Source organism: Cucurbita maxima, unplaced genomic scaffold, assembly GCF_002738345.1.
Source record: "Cucurbita maxima cultivar Rimu unplaced genomic scaffold, Cmax_1.0 Cma_Scf00052, whole genome shotgun sequence".
Classification (NCBI taxonomy): Eukaryota; Viridiplantae; Streptophyta; class Magnoliopsida; order Cucurbitales; family Cucurbitaceae; genus Cucurbita; species Cucurbita maxima.
The window spans coordinates 698,347-717,843 of NW_019272068.1; the positions used below are offsets into that span (position 1 = coordinate 698,347).

At 37.7% G+C, this 19,497-nt stretch overlaps 1 protein-coding gene across 5 annotated transcripts; it reads right to left on the reverse strand.

Annotated features, from left to right (window-relative positions):
* Positions 1–22: 22 nt before the first annotated feature.
* On the reverse strand, positions 23–11,491 carry LOC111471386 (putative 1-phosphatidylinositol-3-phosphate 5-kinase FAB1D). 5 transcript variants are annotated; one of them, XM_023117102.1, is made up of 13 exons: positions 11,421–11,491; positions 10,533–10,794; positions 10,407–10,440; positions 9,681–10,319; positions 8,785–8,932; positions 8,357–8,695; positions 4,101–4,931; positions 3,485–3,819; positions 3,259–3,385; positions 2,994–3,149; positions 1,492–2,823; positions 1,135–1,401; positions 23–618 (listed from the first exon to the last, which is right to left on the reverse strand). In XM_023117102.1, the coding sequence occupies exons 2-13, from the start codon at positions 10,738–10,740 to the stop codon at positions 358–360; spliced, it is 4,677 nt and encodes a 1,558-aa protein (XP_022972870.1). In that variant the 5' UTR covers positions 10,741–10,794; positions 11,421–11,491; the 3' UTR covers positions 23–357. The 5 variants fall into 5 exon arrangements, with proteins under 5 accessions (XP_022972870.1, XP_022972867.1, XP_022972869.1 ...); XM_023117099.1 differs by having other exon boundaries at positions 10,533–10,784; positions 11,358–11,465; XM_023117101.1 differs by having other exon boundaries at positions 11,358–11,459.
* Positions 11,492–19,497: the final 8,006 nt, after the last annotated feature.

The window sequence follows — 19,497 nt, forward strand, 5'->3', positions numbered from 1 at the left end:
GATGAAAGAAATTTTATCTATCTATGAATGAACATCAATATCATATAAGTGAGGATTTATATAGATTTTTACAACAAATAATAACGACTATACACTTTACTACTCTTTTGCCCCTCAACTGGACAGCCCACCACCCTATAATTTTGCTAAGAAAAATTGCAGAATATGAGGGCTCATCATAAACAACAGAATGCCCAAACCCAAACTCATCTATTTACAGTATAATGAATTTGCAAGTGTAATGATGAAGACAGATTGTCTCCTACGATCCACATTTTCCCTGTATCGATATGTATATATTGACACTAAACCAAAACCGAGCATTTTCTTCACTGTTCGTCTTAGAAGAAGCATGAACTAGGGGAAGTTCTGCTGCAGGCACCAATGATCTGGGACACTCAGGAAATGTGCAGACATGAACTTTCTGAATCTTCTCTTGTATTCTTTCGGAGAAATAACAGTAGGCAGTACATTTTTCGGGACGAGGGAGGATTTTACCCATGTCTCTAATTGCTTGTCCCAGGTGTATTGTCTAAGATAATCGATTATCCCACATACAAATTCCTTCTTTTCGGCATCAACCCCAACAAGCAGAGAATAATCCATAACATTTATCGACTGCACACGTTATGCTAAAAACTGTCAGAGAAAGAAAAGTATCTTCCAAATGCATTCATGAGGTTAAATCAAATGCAACAGTAGTCTCTATATAAACTAAAGCACCTACCTACCTGCTTTAGATCATTTACACTATCTCTTTCTCGTTATTTTGATTGTGACACTTCTATTTTTATTACCCTTTTTCACACCCAAATCCAAATGTACAGAATACAAGCCTTTAAATGAGCTCAATAGCAGGTCATTAACAGGCTAGTCATCCTAAGCCCATTGATTAATAAGCTCAAATAAAGATTTATAAGTTAAAAAGATAAATAAAATTACGTTAAAACTCCCTTGTCTAAAATATCACCTCCACCAAATAACTATGATATCTATGATAATTTAAGATTTATATTCCATTTTAGTTCCTGAAATTTTATTTGCACTTTTAAGAGTGATAAGAAACATTCGATTGATGTGATAAAACTACAAAAAAGGAGGGAAATGAACTTCAATGAATTAATTTGTACTCACATTGAGAAAAGCAGTGTCGTTCCAAATTGCCCGTTGCATCCGACGCTTTGCTCGATTACTCACATAGATGGGAGACGAGTTCATGTCCTTTACAAAGTTCTGATCTAAGAGGACTTCGCCAAAATTGTTGGCAGCCGGATTGTATCGAGCATGTAGAGCTCCTTTAAGATCATATTGGCGAATTATGTTCCGGCCAAAGCTGAGGTTCTCCATAACCATCACATCATGTCTCATCTCTTTCCCGCTCTTTGGCTCTCTCACTGCTACCTGTAAAAGAAACGTAAAGACAACATGACGGACAACCGAGGGTGGGGGTGCTATAAAATGAGAAAGAGATGAATGTTATATCGATCAAACCTGATAGATTCCAAGAACTTTAGCAAGGCAGGTTTGGTTCCCCATGTCAAATGATTTCTTAATGTACTCGAAATACTCAGGAGCAAACTTCATAAATGAATCATACTCCGTCCTCTTAATTTCTTTGATAATGAATCTGTCATCAAGTGTCTTGGCAAAGAAAGAATTGCTCTTCCCGCCTTTTGCATTCCATTTTATACAACGGCTTAGGGAAGCTATGTAATGGAGCTCAGATGGGCAGCATTGACTTCGAAGATCACGGAACTGATTGAAATATGGACAATTCACAACATACTTTCCATTTGCTAGTGACTTTATGACACCTTCATGATCTGTCCGCTTGAAAGTCTCTGGAACGAGAGAATCCAACAAATTTAGCCTCTCAAAATTTGAGAACTGATATGCGTCTGAAGCGGCACTCAAGTCTGAATCGGAGGATCCATTTGAGGGAACTTTATTTAGGCTTTGTGAACTCAAAGTTGGTTGTGAAACACCTCCCCCCTCTCCCTTACTATCCTCATTATGAGAATCCGTTTGAAGGGATAGATCTTCCAACAAAGCGAGTACACAAGCAACTATGCTCGAGAGTTCACCCTCATAGTCCGAAACAATAAAATTATCTTTTGCAAGACGAATGTGTAGCTTCTGTCCTTCTTCGTTGGTGAAGGCAGAGGCTGCAGGTATGAGTTTTGGAGTATAGCTACTGAAGGATTTGAGTTCAGGAAAAAAACTCCTCAGGATGTCCCTTATGTGCATCTGCCGGATCTCCACACATGGTGCCCACAACAATTTGCCCAAGCTTGAATCAGCTGTCGAAATCGGAATGGTCCTATCTACATGCATATCACCAGATGACGCAACCCTTACTTGAGAATCCTCATCATCCAAATGATGATGGTTGAAGCCATTTGACAAAGACCCTTGGCGAGAAAGTTGTTTAGGTCTCAGATCATCCATAATTCGTATCTCCGTGACTTCAGTCACTGAAGGTGAATGATTTTCATCACAACCGGACTCTCCATCTGAACCTTCGACTGCAATTTCTTTCACAGGCAATACATTTTCATCCCATGATACATCTTGCTGAACTTCTGTATCATCATTTGCTGCAATGGATTCTGATTCCTCATATCCGGCATCAATGTTGCTATTCATATTCAACATAACCGGTTCTGGCTCAACATTTTCAAAGGTGCCAGGGGTACTTGTAAGACCCAGTGATGTTAATGACTGCAGACGTCTATCCCAAATACATGATTCTAGCAGCAGCTCCCAGAGTAACTGATTCAGACTGAGATATTTGTGAAAAGCAAGAGAATTTTGAATCTTTACCTGCATTTCATTCAATTAGAAAGGAGAAAGTCTGGCTTAGGAAAATGATGATCAATAAAAATAAGAGATGCACTTCGCCATAAGCAAAAAAGGGAGGGAATTCAAAAGAAGCATCGTTAAAGTTCCAAAGAATTCCACAGCACAGAAGAAGATAATGACAAGAAGATGACCTCGAATTCTGATTTTTCTTGCTTTAACATTTCTTCAATGAAAGATAAGTCATTGAGAAAGCCTTGCGGTTTTACATTTGAACTTTTTTTTTCAGAGCTTATCTTCTTCAGAGAGTGCGCAATCTCAGTGAAAAGAAACATTCCTTTGTTGTAAACCTTAACAGATGCAATAAAATAACACACTTCACAATTGAGTAGCATGGGGATTAGAAGCCAATTGGAACCATCAAAAAGCAGTGAAGGGTACATAGATAAGATGACATACATTTTTAGTTTCTCTGATGAGATGACCTTGTCTCATTGAACTGTTGAAATCCAGTTTCTGAGGAGGCATAGAAACCATATAAATTACTGCAGTGGAATATCTGAACATCGCAACTCTATTGCCCAGTCTACAATTCACAAGGACAATGGCTAAGGACGACTACGTTTAGGACAAGAAACATGGAAATGCAAGTATAAGTAAATATCCGGACTATGGCTAGACGTACCCGAAGAAGTAGAGGAAGTCACCAAATAAAGAATGGCCACAACCTGATGATTTACTAGGTAAAGTTTCATCAGAGAAACAAAGCTCCAAAAACTTCCCAAATGACAAGCTGCGTGCGGCCGTGGAAATCAACACCCTTTTTGTGGACGTGCAAGGTTCTCCTTTAGATTTACATTTACTGCAACGACTCCACATCCAAAGTTTTCCTTCTGTTTCACCTGGCAAAACTACATACTCTGGAAGCTGTCGGACTTGAATGGAAAGCTGCTTTCCATAATAGGCGTAATAGTAAAAGTGGGCTTCCGGCAGTTCACCACAGACAGTGCAGAAATTTTTCTGCAATTGCGCCAATGTCAAGTCAGAATCATCTTAAAACAATGTTGACCTATATCATATGCTTCATCGGTAAACAAAACCGACGAGTAAAAGAAAATTAGATGGATCATAAGATAGCTTTACCATAAGATAAAAAAAGTATTATTAAACTTTAAGAAATATTCTTAAAAATTATAATTCATTGTGGTCTAATATTTTCCTGCTATTGATAAGATAGACCAAAGACAGCATTTTTTATATATTAAAAAAACAGTAGGTAAACATTGTCATGACTTACGAACCTGATTTAGTAAATTTTCTTGTAAAAATTTTCCAAGAGGAACATCAAAATTCCTGTAGAACACGATATGCCAAAAATGGCTCTGCTCACACATGGTTCCCTTCAAAGCATTTCGGCTTGATATCAAAACCAAAATACTCTGAGAATCCAATGACGAATTTTTCTGCATTGTCTCCTCAGAACAGTTAGGAGCATTTTCATGGAATCCAAGGCCTTCCAAGGTTGATTGATGGGATGAAGACTGTTTGTGACCTGAATTCTCTTCATCAGAACTACCCCTAACTTGCACATCAAATCGATTGGTTGCCTGTGGAGTAGATGGAATCGAGTCAGACTTGGGGACCAAGCCAATCCGGTCTCTTTCATGTCCAAAATAAGAAGACAATGAGTGATGGGTAGAGGATAAAAGGAAACTTTCTCCCATGACTTTCTTAAACGAATCAGAAATGGATGAAAATCCAGAAAGAATGGCAGGATTATAAGGTTCTAGTTCAGAAGGTATTATTGGCTTTTCCACCGGCTCCAGATTTGATCCCTTAGAAGACTCTTCACGGGGTCTACGTGAAATAAAAATATCCATGGAGTCTGTTGGTATTTCACTTTTATCATTTGCATTCTCAACTTGAAGTATATTTGAGCTACAAGGCTCTAAAGGTGATTGTGGATCTGGTGAAACCATAGTCGATACTCCACCAAATGGAATAGTTGCAAACATTGCTCGTTGATCAACAAGGAAAGAAGTCTCTAATATTAAGTGAAATGCCATAACAACAGCACGCTGCACAACAAGCTTAACCCTCTTCAGTTCACTGCAAGCTCCTTTCAGCAAAATCTGCATCAGATTAAAAATTAAAAAAACATAGTTCATTCGTGCCCAAAAGATAGTCAATTAAATCAATTTTCCAATTTAGAATCTAATCTATCATGGGGCAAAGCAATATCCAAGGAAAGAGGCAACACCAGATCCTGTAGATGGTGTGATGAAAAATCAGAACATAAATATGAGTGCTACTTTTCGCAGATGTAGGGATTAAACCAATCACCACAGTTCCGGTGAGTGTAGCTCTACAGAAAAAATTATGCAACCAATAACACCTTTGTTCTGGACGGCTGTCTAAAAGCAAAATGGCGTGACATGACAGATTCTTACAAAACTGAAACACATGTGGCAACTAATGCTTGTGTCAGTAACAAAAGGAGTATTTCCAGCCGCTGTGACTTTGTCTTGAAAAAGCTCAAAAAAAAAAGATTTTTTAACCTTTACATAATTTCACACTCAAGGAATTGTCTAGAGAAACAAAAATAGGCAGAAAATCTTTTTCTTTTCTTTTACAAAAATGAAACTAGCAATAGATATTGACCCATCTGACTCTACCAGGTTAAATCACTAAAATTTTCAATACGCTTGATATGAGGTTCAACCATCCAGAGGACACCATCCTCATTTGCATAGGTGACTGGAATCAAAGAATGTCTCAAGAGCTACCACATAAGACTGGAGAGGCGAAAAGAGGATGAGACTCGAGGAAGGTAAGTCCCTCATCCTGAGAGTGGAGTGGAAAAAATTTGTCTTGAAGGTGAGTAACTCGGTAACCTAGTAGGGTGATTGTAATTCGGCTTATTTCCATAGAGTCACTAGCAGAAGAAGAAATGTAAGCTTCATCAACTCCATTGAAGAGTCTGGAGGTCTGTTAACCGAGAACCATGAGAATGAGGATGAAATTCTTGATTACTTCTCTTTATATGGGCCGTTAGTTGGTCCTCACCTGCCTGTGGAGGCGCTGGATTGGTGTCCTATCTCTCTCAAGGATAGAGCTTCGTTGGAGGCACCTTCTCCTTGGAGGAGGCTAAAAGGATGTTTTTGGGTTGGATAGAAACTCAGCCCCAGGACCTGATGGTTTTTTCTTTGGCTTTCTTCCAAGACAATTGGGAGGTTATCATGGAGGATCTTCAAAAAGTCCTTAATGAATTCTACAATAGAGGCCTTCTCAATAATGTGCTCAACGATAACTTCGTTTGCTTAAATCCTAAAAAGGATAAGGCAACAAATGTTCAGGACTTTAGACCCTTAGTCTTATTATCCATGTGTATAAGATTATCTCCTAGATCCTTGCTGACTAGTTTAAGAAGGTTCTACCATCAACAATCTCCAGCACTCAAGGGACCTTTCTTGCTCGCAAACACATTTCGGACCAAGCTCTAATTGCAAAAGGGGGCCATTGAGAATCATAGAGTTTGAAAGATAGAAGAGATTATCTTCAAGATTGACTTTGAGAAAGCCAATGATAATGTGGATTAGGTCTTTCTAGATAAGGTGATGGAAAATAAGGGATTTGGGCCTAAATGGAGATTTTGGATAGGGAGTTGTTTCAGGAATGTGAACTATTCAATCTTGCGCAATGGTAAGCCTGGGGAAGGATTTGTGCCTCTAGAGGTCTTAGACAAGGCGGTCCTCATTCTCCCTTCCTCTTTCTTTTGGTGGTTGACATTTTGAGCAAAATGGTCTCAAAAGGAGTGGAAAGAAATATCTTGTAAGGTTTTCAAACTGGTAAAGACAAGGTTCACTCATCTCACCTTCAATTCGCAAAGTATACTATCTTCTTTTTCTCGGATGAAGAGTCATTTATCAGTTTGAATTGTATGTTAGACTATCTCGAGCCTTAGGATTAACAAAAGAAAATGTCAAATTTTGGGCATTAATTGCAACTACTTCAAGCTTGTGAGGTCGGCAAGCTAACCTTGTGGGTTGTGAAGTTGAGGCTTTACTTCCTACTTGGGTCTTCCTTGAGCCATTTTCCTTAAGGTAGTTCCTTTTGGGACCCTGTCTTTGGGAAGATCTATAAAAGGCTAGCCTCTAGGAAGAAGAGCCCTTTTTCCAAGGGGGAGACGCATTGTGATTCAATTGGTCTTGAGTGGCATCCCTGTTCACTTTATGTCTCTTTTTAGTCTCGTCTTTGAGTGGAAAGGAAATGGAGAAATATATGAGACATTTCTTATGGAAGGGGGTGGATGAGGGGAAGGTTTCGCACTTGGTACATTGAGAGGTGGTTTTTAGGCCTCTGGACCGAGAATGTTAGGAAAGAAACATAGCCCTATTGGCTACATGGCTTTGGCAATTCTATCATGAAGTTGGTATCCTTTGGCACAAGGTTATTGTTAGCAAGCACAAGCCACATCCCTGTGAGTGAATCAATTAGGGGGTTAAAAGGCCCTTTCAGAAACATGTGGAAAGAGATTGTACCTGATCTTTCTCTTCTTTTTCAAATTATTCATACTGACGTTAGGAATGAACAAGATAAATATTTCTGGGAGGACAAGTGCTTGGAGGTAGACCCATCTGCTCCTTATTCCCTCGTTCATATTATTTATCTTACTTTAGGAGCCACTCAGTTGCTTCGATCCTCACAGACAAATTTGCTGCCTTCTCCTTCCTTGGGTTCCCGTCATCTGTTGATCAATAGGAAATTTCATGTCTTGACCTTTCTTTCCTCCCTTTCCACTTTTCACCTTAGGTCGGGGAGGGGTGATTCCTACCTTTGGACTCCTTGTCCTCCAAAGGTTTTTCCTCTCGCTCTTTTTTCCAATGCCTGTCCAATCCTTCCTTCGTGGGTGATTCCATTTTCTCATTAGTTTGGAAGGTGAGGAATCAAAGGAAAGCGAAATTCTTTGTGTGGCAAGTTTTGCATGGAAGAGTTAACACCTTGGATAGGACCTCGCCTAGAGGTTCTTCAGTGGTTGAGTCTCTTTGTTGTATTCTTTGCAGGAGGGCAGTGAAGAACCTAAATCATTATCATTTGGAGTTGTAATTTTGCTTAGACGCTCTGGCACAATTTTTTTAGGTGTTCAGCTTCAACCTTTTTGAGAAGCTTTTTCTTCATCATTCCTTTTGTGATAAAGGGTAACTTTTGTGGCAGGCTGGGGTGTAGGCCATTTTGTGGGGACTTTGAGGTAAGAGAAACAACAGAATCTTCAAAAACGCGCCAGACTTCTTTTGCTGATGTTTGGTACCTTGTTAGATTCTTTGTTTCTCTTGGGGCCTCAGTTTTTAGACTCTTCTGTAACTATTCGCTTGGTCTTAATTCTCTTGACAAGAACCCCTTTCTTGTAGTCTAACTCCTTTTTTTGGGGTTATCCTTTTTTGTATGCCCGTATATTCTTTCACTCTCTCAATGAAAGTCAAGATTTTTCTTTCAAAAAAATGTCTCAAACTCAATGATATAAATATAAGAGATAGGAAATTATAAATAATATACTAACCGTACAACCCAAACGTGCTGGACAGCCCTCAATAAACATCAAAGTTTTAGTTGACCTCTTTCCTCCCTCCAAACCACCAGAATGTTCTACAACTTTTTGAAAATAAACAGCATCACATTGTCTTGCCTTTTGGCTCACTAAAGTCTCAGATGTTAAAATTGGTGAACCGGTACAAAGAGCTATTCTCTCCAGACGGTGGAGCTTCATATCAAGCACTAATGTGATGCATCTCTTGAGAATTGCTTCTTGGATAACTCGTGATGCAGTTTTTTCAACGATAATCACATTTGCAGTACAAGTTTCAATCATCTCTATAACATAATTCGTAAAATCATTTTCCTGTGATCAGACAGTAAAATATCAGATGACATACGGGTGTATTTCTCAGGGACCGAATAGTAAAGACTGAACCATTTAAATTTCAGTACCTGATCCATTGAATTAAATGAAGACAGTCCACTAATTGGAGCCTCACCAAGTCTGCCTTGAATCAGTATTAACCTTGGGTTCTTCCAATTTGTTACCATGTGTTTATGAGCTGCATGCTTCTTGAATACCATGCCCTTGACAAATTGACTGCAATAGGAGAAAAACTATTAAGGTCCCCAATGTAAAGTAAAAATCTGGCATATTCTGTCTTACTAACATTTAATCGGGAAAAGGAAAGCACACACACCAAAGGTTTGTGCTCCACTCACTCTAACATCTTTTCTCCAGTCCATACCAACACTTCAAATGAGAAGAATCAAATGAAGGGAAATAAGCTCCTGGACAAGCTTTTGAATCCATTTTTTGTGTTACAAACATAAACTTTTAATTAAAATGAATAAAGAATGAGATTGTTTATAACACCCAGGACTCTAAAGAGAGGCGAAGAGTGATTGCCAGTGTAATAGACAATGCGTAGGCAAAGTTACATAGACAAAAATTTAGATGATGAACACGGAATACAACATCACAGATTGGAATGAGAGGGTTTTGATTATGCAAGTACGAGATATTATAGTCTCGAAATGTTTATAAACACTAATAGGTATATATATTCCCAAATTAAGTCAGCTCCCCTAGATCTTCTTTTGATGTCTTTAGATCACATCCTCCTCCATTGTCCATTTCCTTATATAGTTGGATGTTATTCTAAATGAGCTAGGGCTATCGTAGTGCCTCTGCCTCCGAAGGAGGAGTGGTTTTTTCAAGCCTTTTCGAGCTATGGTTTAAAGGGTATGGCAAGAATTCTAATAAAGGTCAAGTAAAAAGATTAATACCTCCCTATATTAAGTTTGCAGACACTGCTCAAAACTTTCAGGGTAGTTTTCATGATTACCTTTGGCTGCGAGTGCCACTTGCAATGCATTTTACTTTTACCTGAGCTCCTGGGTCCATTGCTTTACCATTTACTAAAGGCTTCAAAAATGTGGCAGCTTCCCAAGACAGAGAACAAACTATATCCGCCCAATTCTCACCATCCTCCCCTGATGAGGGAACACCTACTAAGTTAAGAAGATGACGTATGAAAGCCTTGTACTTCCCATTCATAACCTCTTGCATTGCCCTTTGTTTTTCCTCCTTAGACCTATGGCTAACACCGGCTTCATCCACAGAGCGACTAAAGGAACTTGACATGCTCCATTCTGTGCTGTCACCAAACTCATCGTCATCATCGTCATCATCGCCGTAATAACCCATCCCGCCCTCCATGTGATCCTCTGGGTCCTCTGGTTCTGGAGGATCCCACAGATTGGTATCCATCCAACTAGAATTGGATTTCTCAAATTCCGCATTAACAGGAACACCAAAACTATTGTGTGTTGCCTCTTGATTATTGATTGGCATTACACTTTCATCATCTCTTCCACTGAGTTGAACATTGCTATGAACTACTCCGCTCAAGTTCTGTGACCTTCTTTCTTGCTTATAATCAATATCTTCTTGGCTACTTCCTGTTGAACCTTCTTGACCATCCCTAACAAAATAAAAATGAACACAGTGACTAAATAAGAGAAAAAAGTGGTAGTTGACCTAAAAGTTTTCCCTTAGTAAGCTATATTACCTGATATCTAAACTTCCCATTGTTGAACAATCACCTGACACGAAAGAGACGATAAGGGAACTAAATTTGGGGTGGAAAAAAAAAAATTAGTATAGGAACAATTGAAAAACTAGGTTGGAACCCAACTAATGCAGCTCGACTGTGAAGGCATTGGACTTAGCATCAGTGATTCACTCGAGCTTCCATTATCCCGCTTCATCGTTTCTTGCTCCTGATTCTCATTACAAACCTTACAAAAACACATGGCGCCTGCATCATCCAACTTAACAGAACTACCATTCTCCAATTTTTGGCCACCTGAATCAGCAACCACAGCACCACAATGATGGCACATTCTACTCTCCGAAGTCCAGTAATGTCACTCAAGAATAGCCTCTCCTACACCAAGCCAAGGCAAGACAACATCATTGTCAGTACAACAACTATTACTGGAAACCACATTTAAGTGATTGTAAAACTAATCACTAATTACAATACACGATTCATTACAAGCCCTGAACCAAAAACCTCCAAAGATCGCATGCATAAACCAAAAAATTCCAGAGACTATCTATATCCACAATCCAAACAACAAAGCAGAAGAAATCCGATATCAATTGAGAAGTATGATCCGGATTAAGAAGAAGCAGGCAGGAATACGGAATTCATTTTCCAAAGCAGATGAAGATGAAAGAAGTAGATCTTCAACCACCAACCATTCTCCACCAAGAAAAAAAGAATTCGAAGGTGATGAAATTCGAAATAAATCGAAGAAGAAAGACCGAAATGAGAAAGCAAAAACTCAGAAAATTAAAGAAAGGAAACAGTAATTTAGCTTCAGATTGAAATGTTAGGCAAGAAACTGAAATCCCAATTCAGCAAACCAAATACCCAATTTCATAATAGAGAAGAAGAAGAAGAAGAAGAAGAATGTTTTGCAAGAAAATAAGTTGAAAAAGAATCGAAAAAGACCTCGGTGTTCCCTAGAATGCAATGAACGGGGTCTGCTGTGAACAAAGCAAAGCAGAAGCATACAGAAATGGGTGTTTGTTGGGCAATGGATTGTGGAGTCCCCCAGAGATGAACCAAAATATGGATTTTATTTTCAAACAAAAAATGGGGGAAAATATGTTTATTTGATGGGACCCACTCAACATTTATTTATTTATTTATTTATTTATTTATTTATTTATTTATTTATTTATTTATTTATTTATTTATGTATTTATTTATTTTATTTTATTATTCGTGTATTAGAAAATACAACAAAAATCACTCTATTTTGGTTTCCAATTATCTTTCTAATAAATTGCCTTTAATTTATTTTTTTATTTTTTTTATTTCTTCAAATTACTATGAATTTAACCTTCTTCTTTTTTTTTAGAATAATAATAATTATATTTTTAACCCCAAAAATACACTCAAAATTAATCCACATTAAATTTTAAACATAAACTCGCAACACCCTTGGTTAGACGAAGATTAGTTTTCTGATTTTACTTAATTAGATACCCGTAAATAAGACCAATTATGGGTTAACGAGGAAGAAAAAGAAAAGAATCCGATAGCACGAGAGTTTGGAGAAAAAAGCTGGATCAAAATGGGAAGTTATTTAGATTTTCGAGAATGGTAATTTTTATTTTTTCATATATACTTAACCAAAAAAATTAATAATTTTTTTGGAAAGCTGATAGAAAACTTTTCAACTTGGGTGAAGGAACCGGGTTGAGTCGAGCTACTACAAAAATATACAAAAATTAGAAGATAATAGAAAAAGACCATGAAATCTAATTGAAGAACCATGAAATACAAGCACAAAGAGGAAGACAAACCACCGGAGAACATGTGTTGCATAGAGAAGGAGACTAAGTTTTGATCATTAGTAGTGACCTGCATTGATCATCAGTACCGACATGCGTCAGACGAGGGCGGTAGACATGCGGTGACAGGAAAAATTGAAAGAAATTTCATGTGGGTCTAAGTTTGATTGCACGTCGTTTAAGCTAAAGAAGCCATTCCAAGTACGCCACATCTAGAGGCGCATATCTACTCGTGTGTGAGTTGCGTGCTACAGCCTTACTGAGAGAAAGTAGGTTGTGACCCACAGGTAAGACAAACAAGGGACGACCCTCAAGTAGTGTCTATTCTGCCACATGAGGGTAAAGATAGACAATTGCATGATGCGACATGTTGCAAACGAGGACATTGCATCATCCAATACACCAAAAGTGTGCATTCAAGCCAAGTTGAGGCATACACAAGGATGGCGATAACGAGACGACAAGACTGTCGAAGACAAGCTCAGAGAGGGCTGGGTAGGGCTCCCTCCATGCATAGCCTCAGAAGTTAAGGTTTCAATATGAGTTTCGACATGTGGCTATGGAGTTAAGTCCGTCTATATGAATATGAAAGTTCACCAAAATTGGTGACAGTCAGATATCTGATGGACGTTGCATGGGGTTATATGACCGCTCGCCAAAATGACGTCTACTTCAAAAGGATTGGAAATACCTCATAATGTATTATAGGGGAGGCATGGGATGCTCCAAGGGGACATAGTGATGTCCAAGTATTGAGAGATGAGTGTCTTGTGCAACTTCCTTTGAAATTGATCTTTCAAGGACAGTGTCAAACGGTATGGGTGTCCTGACATTGCGCTCCCACCCATGTATCAAATGTTAGATTATGCTCTCGTTGTCTAGTATGAAATCCGTAAATGGTATGACATGGACACGGGAGGGTCTAATGTCTCGATAGAACTCGAATGGATAAACATTCGAGATGTCCCAATGTTATGAATGACACATGAGTTAGTTCTAATTGATATGTCCGAGCAAGCCAAGATGGTCGAGTTGTCCCGAAACATGGGACAACATCACGATGCATGATTATTCAATGGGAACCTAGATAACAATGAGATGCGACATGGCTTATGAGAGACCTTGGTTTAGAGTAGAGGGAAGGTCTAGTCAACTGACTTAGCCTAGTGTAGAGGCAATTCGGCTAGAGTCGTAGACGATTGAACATGCACACACAACAACGTGTGTAGCTAAACAAGTTTGAATTTCGTACAAGTTGTGTTCGATTGGTGAAAGAAAGCCACACCTAATATTCGATGAAGTCACAAAGTCGGGCAAAAAATGAAAACGGGTCTTGAGTTCTCTTTAAAGCTTGTCATGAACGTGTCAAGTTCATAACGCCGCACGATTGAAGATATATGATCGTGATAGTTGGTATCAAAGACACACTTTGTGTGTCTAAGTTGAACAAAATAGTTATAAAATATGAACTTGAGGGTTGAATGAAAACTTCACAAGTGTGTCATGAATGCCAGATTAGGCAAGAATGTTGCAAGTCAGAACCAGTAATAGCTTTATGGGTTGAAATTAGACTCTCTTCTAAGGAGGAGTCTCACACGTCAATAAAGGAGGAGTCTCTTTCTTTGCTAAGGGCTTAGGAGTTTTGAAATTGGACAACAAATAATTAGAAGGTGTACTAGGTAGGCTCCTTCGAAAGAGTCATTCACATCAAAGGAATAATACCAATAGTTACAAGCAAAGAAGTTGAGGGTCAGATGAGACGTATCAGCCAAGTGCCAAAATGTGCACCATGCAAGTCCATATGGGTGGACGATGTCGCTGCAAGTGAGGCAATTGAGTTAAGTGTGGGAAAGTCTGAGAGAGTGGGTTGCTCACCCCAAAGAAGTGCTCCAACGTCCGCTCCATGTGTATTCCTTGAGTCATCGCCTAGTGCCTAAGGTGGGTGGTTTCACAAGAGTTTCGAGACCAGCATCCGCTTGAGAAGAGAGCATCATGCTCGACGTGAGCGACTTAGAGAACGAAGCTACAGTAAGACCAAAGAAACATCAATGCAACGTTTTGCCACATGAAGGTGGCCCAGATGAGAAGTTGGCTAGTGTAGTGCCAACATGAGGCTGTGTTACAAGTTTCCAAACCTTGCTTCCGAAAAGAGTTGTGGCCATGACGAGAAAATGTTTTAATACACAAACTCACCTTGCCACAGTAAAGGGATGGGGTATAACTAGGAAATATCGTGATACAAATCTTTGTATGGTTTAGAGAATACGATGATTGAGGTCAAATTGGCCACATTTGGGGCATGCTCACCCTAACTCATGCGAGAAATTGAGTCCTGGACCGAGTTCAAGAAGTGAGCGAGTTAGGTCATTGGTGGTGGGATAACCCACAACCATTGAGTAGTTGTGTTTTGTTGTGCTTACGTTGTGAGTCTCGAACACCAAGAGAAAATCCGATAGTGGGATAACCCATAAGTAGTGTGCAAGTTTTCGTATTCATTTTGGAGCGCGATGAATTCAACGGGTCAAGTTAGCAGCCAATCCAATGTTTGAATTGTCATTGGCCATAACACTACACATGCGACCTCCCGCCGTGTGTGGTAGTGTGTGAGCACATGTGAAGTTGTTTTCTCACCCATTCGATCTCTATTTGATTGTTTGTCGCGTGGTTTCACACTACCCTTATTTTAACTTGATTAGGACCTACCAAAAAAATTTAGAAAATTTGGAGCTCCAAGTAAAAAAGCTAGCTAAAAATGGCATGCGTCATTCATGCAAGTAGCCATTCAGACTTTCCTCCAGTAATACTTATAGGGACTGTTAGGATATACTATATACTAGCATGCGAGCATATCTTGTTGTAGGTGTTAGAATATGCATGTTTAGGACTCTAGAAAGGAAATTTGGATGGGAATGTCACGTATGATGTAGATAATTACCAAAATTCCTCTAGAATGAGATTTTGAGATGAATGTTGTTTTAATTGCTTTCCATTGTGCTAGAAAAGAGGATGAGATATTGATATTTATGCTTAAGATGATTGATGAATGTTATCTCTCCATTGAGCAAATGTGAATTAATAAATTATGTTTTTCGTGTTTTAGGTGATCAATAGGATTATCTCTGTAACAAAGCATGCATAGTGAACCAAGTTAAGATTAGGGCGCTAAAGCTAGATCAGTTTCAAAATGACCTATGTTAATACATTTTTAGTAGATTGAGCACCCTAGGATCATAAGCAGCGATCAAAGCTTTACACCTTAGTGCCCCCTAAATTGGATAACTATTAGAAGCTAGTCATGAGCATCTTGAAAATGTGAGATGAGATTTAAATCACCTAAACGCCCTAAGAACCTAGTAAACCTCAACGACAAGGATGACTAAGCAAGTTTAACATACTTAGTAATAGTGAGAATGGTGTCAGTAAAGTCTCCACTTCCTATCTTCTCCGGTATGTCTTTAGTGCTATTAGCGAATTCGGTCAAACTTTTAACACCCTGCAAGGGGTAGAAATACAAGAGTAATACCAATGAGCTAAACCTAGGTTGGATAATATAGCACGTTAAGGCGACTAGGTGCCTATTGTGTGTGGAAAAAGTCGAGGGTCCTCTAAATAGACTCGTTGTACTGTAAATCCACCTAGAAGGGTGAGGGACCACATGGGTAACTGATTAGTTGACAAGCACATTGGATCGTTCCCCTAGACTTCGACTGTATGGCTTTTCCTGTGGAACGGTCGCTAGTTAACCTTACACATATGTGTTTAAACAATACGTCATACCATCCTATGAGATATGATGAGGTTGTATCTCATCTCAGGATACTGATAATTCATTATTGTGGCTATGCAAGCTTACTAAATGATATGGAATAAACCCAAGGAAAGGCTCTGATGCTAAATGATAAGGAATCAACACAAGGGAAAGCTTTGATCCAAATGATAAAGAATCAAGACAAGGGTAAGCTCTGATACCAAATGATAAGAAATCACTATAAGGGAAGTAAGAATCAGATTACCTTGTTGATCGAATATCAAGGCAAGAACACTTGTTTGAGATTCGAATCACTCCACTAACAAAATCGATCATGTCTAGCTTGAATGATTCTAACATACAATCTAAACTACATAGAATTGCAAATGAAAGGTAAGAACACTTAGCCCTAATGATAAAGAATCACTCCAAGAGAAAGTAAAATTGAGATTACCTTGTTGATCAAATATTTCAAGGCAATAACACTTATTTGAGATTCGAATCACTCCATAAGCAAGATCGATCTTGTCAATCTTGAGTGATTCTACATTCAACCTAAACTACATAGAATTGCAAAGAAACTTAGTCATTGGCTAAACGGACACACAAATGCTTCTTTTACTACATTCTACAAGTCTTCTTGCAAAGACAACATACGACTTTTTATAATCTCAAAATTAAAACTCTTCCATAAGGCATTCCAAGAGTTTGTAACTTTTATATTTTATGACCATAATTAGCCACTATATATACTTTATGGCTATAATTAGCTATTATGTAAATAAGTCTTACAATACAAATGTAGTAACTCTAAATTATTATTCATCATAAATTTGTAACCATCTAAGAATAAATTAAGCTCCACTTGAAGTATCTTGAAGCATTTGCATAACTGAAGCTTGATTCTTCTTAAAGTTGTGACCTTATATTGCATGATTGAAATGCCTTGGTTCACATCACTAAGTATGAGAACAAAAAAGTTAGTTCACCCAGAGATGAGATTAATTGTCCAAAAGATCTATGGCACTAGAACCCGATGAACAACTCAGGGTCTATGAAATGCAAGAGAACCGTATTGAGTAACTTTTAAGTAAGCTCTACGACCTCAAAAACACTTTTGGTGAACGTTTGTAACAAACTATTAAGGTCTCTAATTTGTGCTTAATTCATATGATTGGTTAGATCGATGCTAAGGACGTTCTCAGACAAGAAAATTCATTGTTGAAGGTTGTTTTAAGGTAAATGGTTATGCTAATAAACATTAGGGTTAGGTTGGACATGTACGAATTGTTGTAATGTGTTTCATATGTTGAACTATGTGATGAATTATGTAATGAATATGAGGGTTGTACCAACATATATGTTGTATATTGTAGATAGCAAGTTTTGACAACTAGCTATTTATTTTCATAAGGCGCTAGGACGGATGAGGTTTAGTTCCACTAACTGGGTATAAATTTAGAGTTATATTTTACATTAAGTTCACGAGCTTTTACTTGCAAGTTTACGTCGTTATAATATAAACATAAATATTTTAATTTTATAGATACTTGGATAAAATAGTCTTATAAATGAAAAAAAAAATCATTAAAAATTCGCAGTAATTAATTTGCATTAACAAAAAATAATAATAATAATTTGGAGGAGAGATTAGATTAAAATAAAATTTTGTATTAAATGTTTTATAGATTTATATTTGATAATAGATTTAGAAAAAAAAAATCGAATTATTAAAAATTTATTTGATAATATGTCTATAAACCGTAAAAGTAATTATAATTATGAAGTAAATATAAAATTAATTGTCAACGATGATTAATTAACTCATAAACAAGTTTTATATTATTTAAAATAAAAAAGGGGTGCACGTGGAATTTCGTACAACCAAACAGGCATAAACGTGGCGACATATTAGAGAAGCTCCGTAGTTGCAGGGAAGTTGGGAGTTGGTGGAGCTTTGTGATTGGCTGTGACATAGTTACCTGTACCACATCGGAACCCCCATGCAATTATTGATTCACCAATTTGGAATTTTCGATCAAACTCCTTCGTCAATAATTGTGATTCGAATAATTGGGTCGGATTTAACAAATGTTTTAACCCGACTTGATCTAACTTAAATAATATTTAACGATTATGTGACCAAACGTATGAACTTCTTCTACCCGTCATTGATTGATTAGTTTTGAAAATGATTTCAATCCCTCATTTGATCAATCATGCTAATTATGGATTTATCCTAACTATGGATATTATATAAAAGTGGAAATTGTTGAAGTGGCCATCATAGAGCGGCTCGTTCTTAGCAAGGAGATCATATTGGAGAGATGATTTTCGAGTCGGATGCAAGAAACATGTGTTAGTTTTTACGAGGTTTAATCAATCATATCATATGTTTTAATAATAACAGAGCTTTAATTTATTAATGAATTTAGTTTTTGAAACCATGCATTACGTAGAGTTTAAAATGACGATTTTAATACATTTTGAATTGCTAAAATCAAACCTGAAATGAAAATGTTACGCTTGAAGAAGAATGAAATGAATTTATGTGGCTATGACGTAGACAAGTAGAATTGTGACATGTGATACCGTGTTTTAATGGTCGGCTTTATAGGTTTTATTTATATCTCCTCCCTCTATTTACGTAGTATTCCTTTATGCACGGTTCACGCACGAGCACATGAACCCACTAAGCAAGCTCGTATATGTGACCCTAAGATGTCTACGGGTTAGCATATGCTCGTACTGTGGAAAACTATAGAAAGAAAGGAACGTGTATCATATCATGATGTATGCATGCATACAAAAACATATTGAAGAAGTATAATGTGTTCATGACATTCAACAAGCAAGAGGCCTTGCATTTTAAATCATGGTACATAATTATGATGAACATCATACTTTTATACTTTTCATGACGTAACCTTCCTAGGAGATATACATATGTCCATGTGCATGACATATCATTCATACTTAACATGTTTCATAAGGCATAACACGGTCATAATATCAAAATATACATGGATCAATATTCTAAAAGTACATACATCACAGAAAGTTCATAAGCTTGTCACAATACAAGACATAACGCATATAATCCACGTAGTACTCTTAGTCATACATTATACAATTCGTCAAACTTGAACAAAAAGTGTTCCAATAGTAAGCTCACTCGCCTTGTTGGATTAAACTGGAAATACTAAATTTTTTGAGTTAACGTTCGTTTGATTCTATCTGTCGAGATCTGATTTTGAAGCTGGATTTGATTTGTGGTTTGGGTTCGGTGAAACAATAACTTGTTGAGGATTATTGGGAGTGAGTCCCACATTAGCTAATTAGGGAATGATCATGGGTTTATAAGTAAGGAATACATCTCCATTGACATGAGGCCTTTCGAGAAGCTCGAAGCAAAGCCATGAGAGTTTGTGGAGAGTCGTGATTCCTAACATAACCCACATCCTCTTTTCAAAAACAGATGAATGCTTTGGATACGTGTGAGTCCGATACCAACATTGCGAGGAAAGAGACGTCTTTGAAAGGA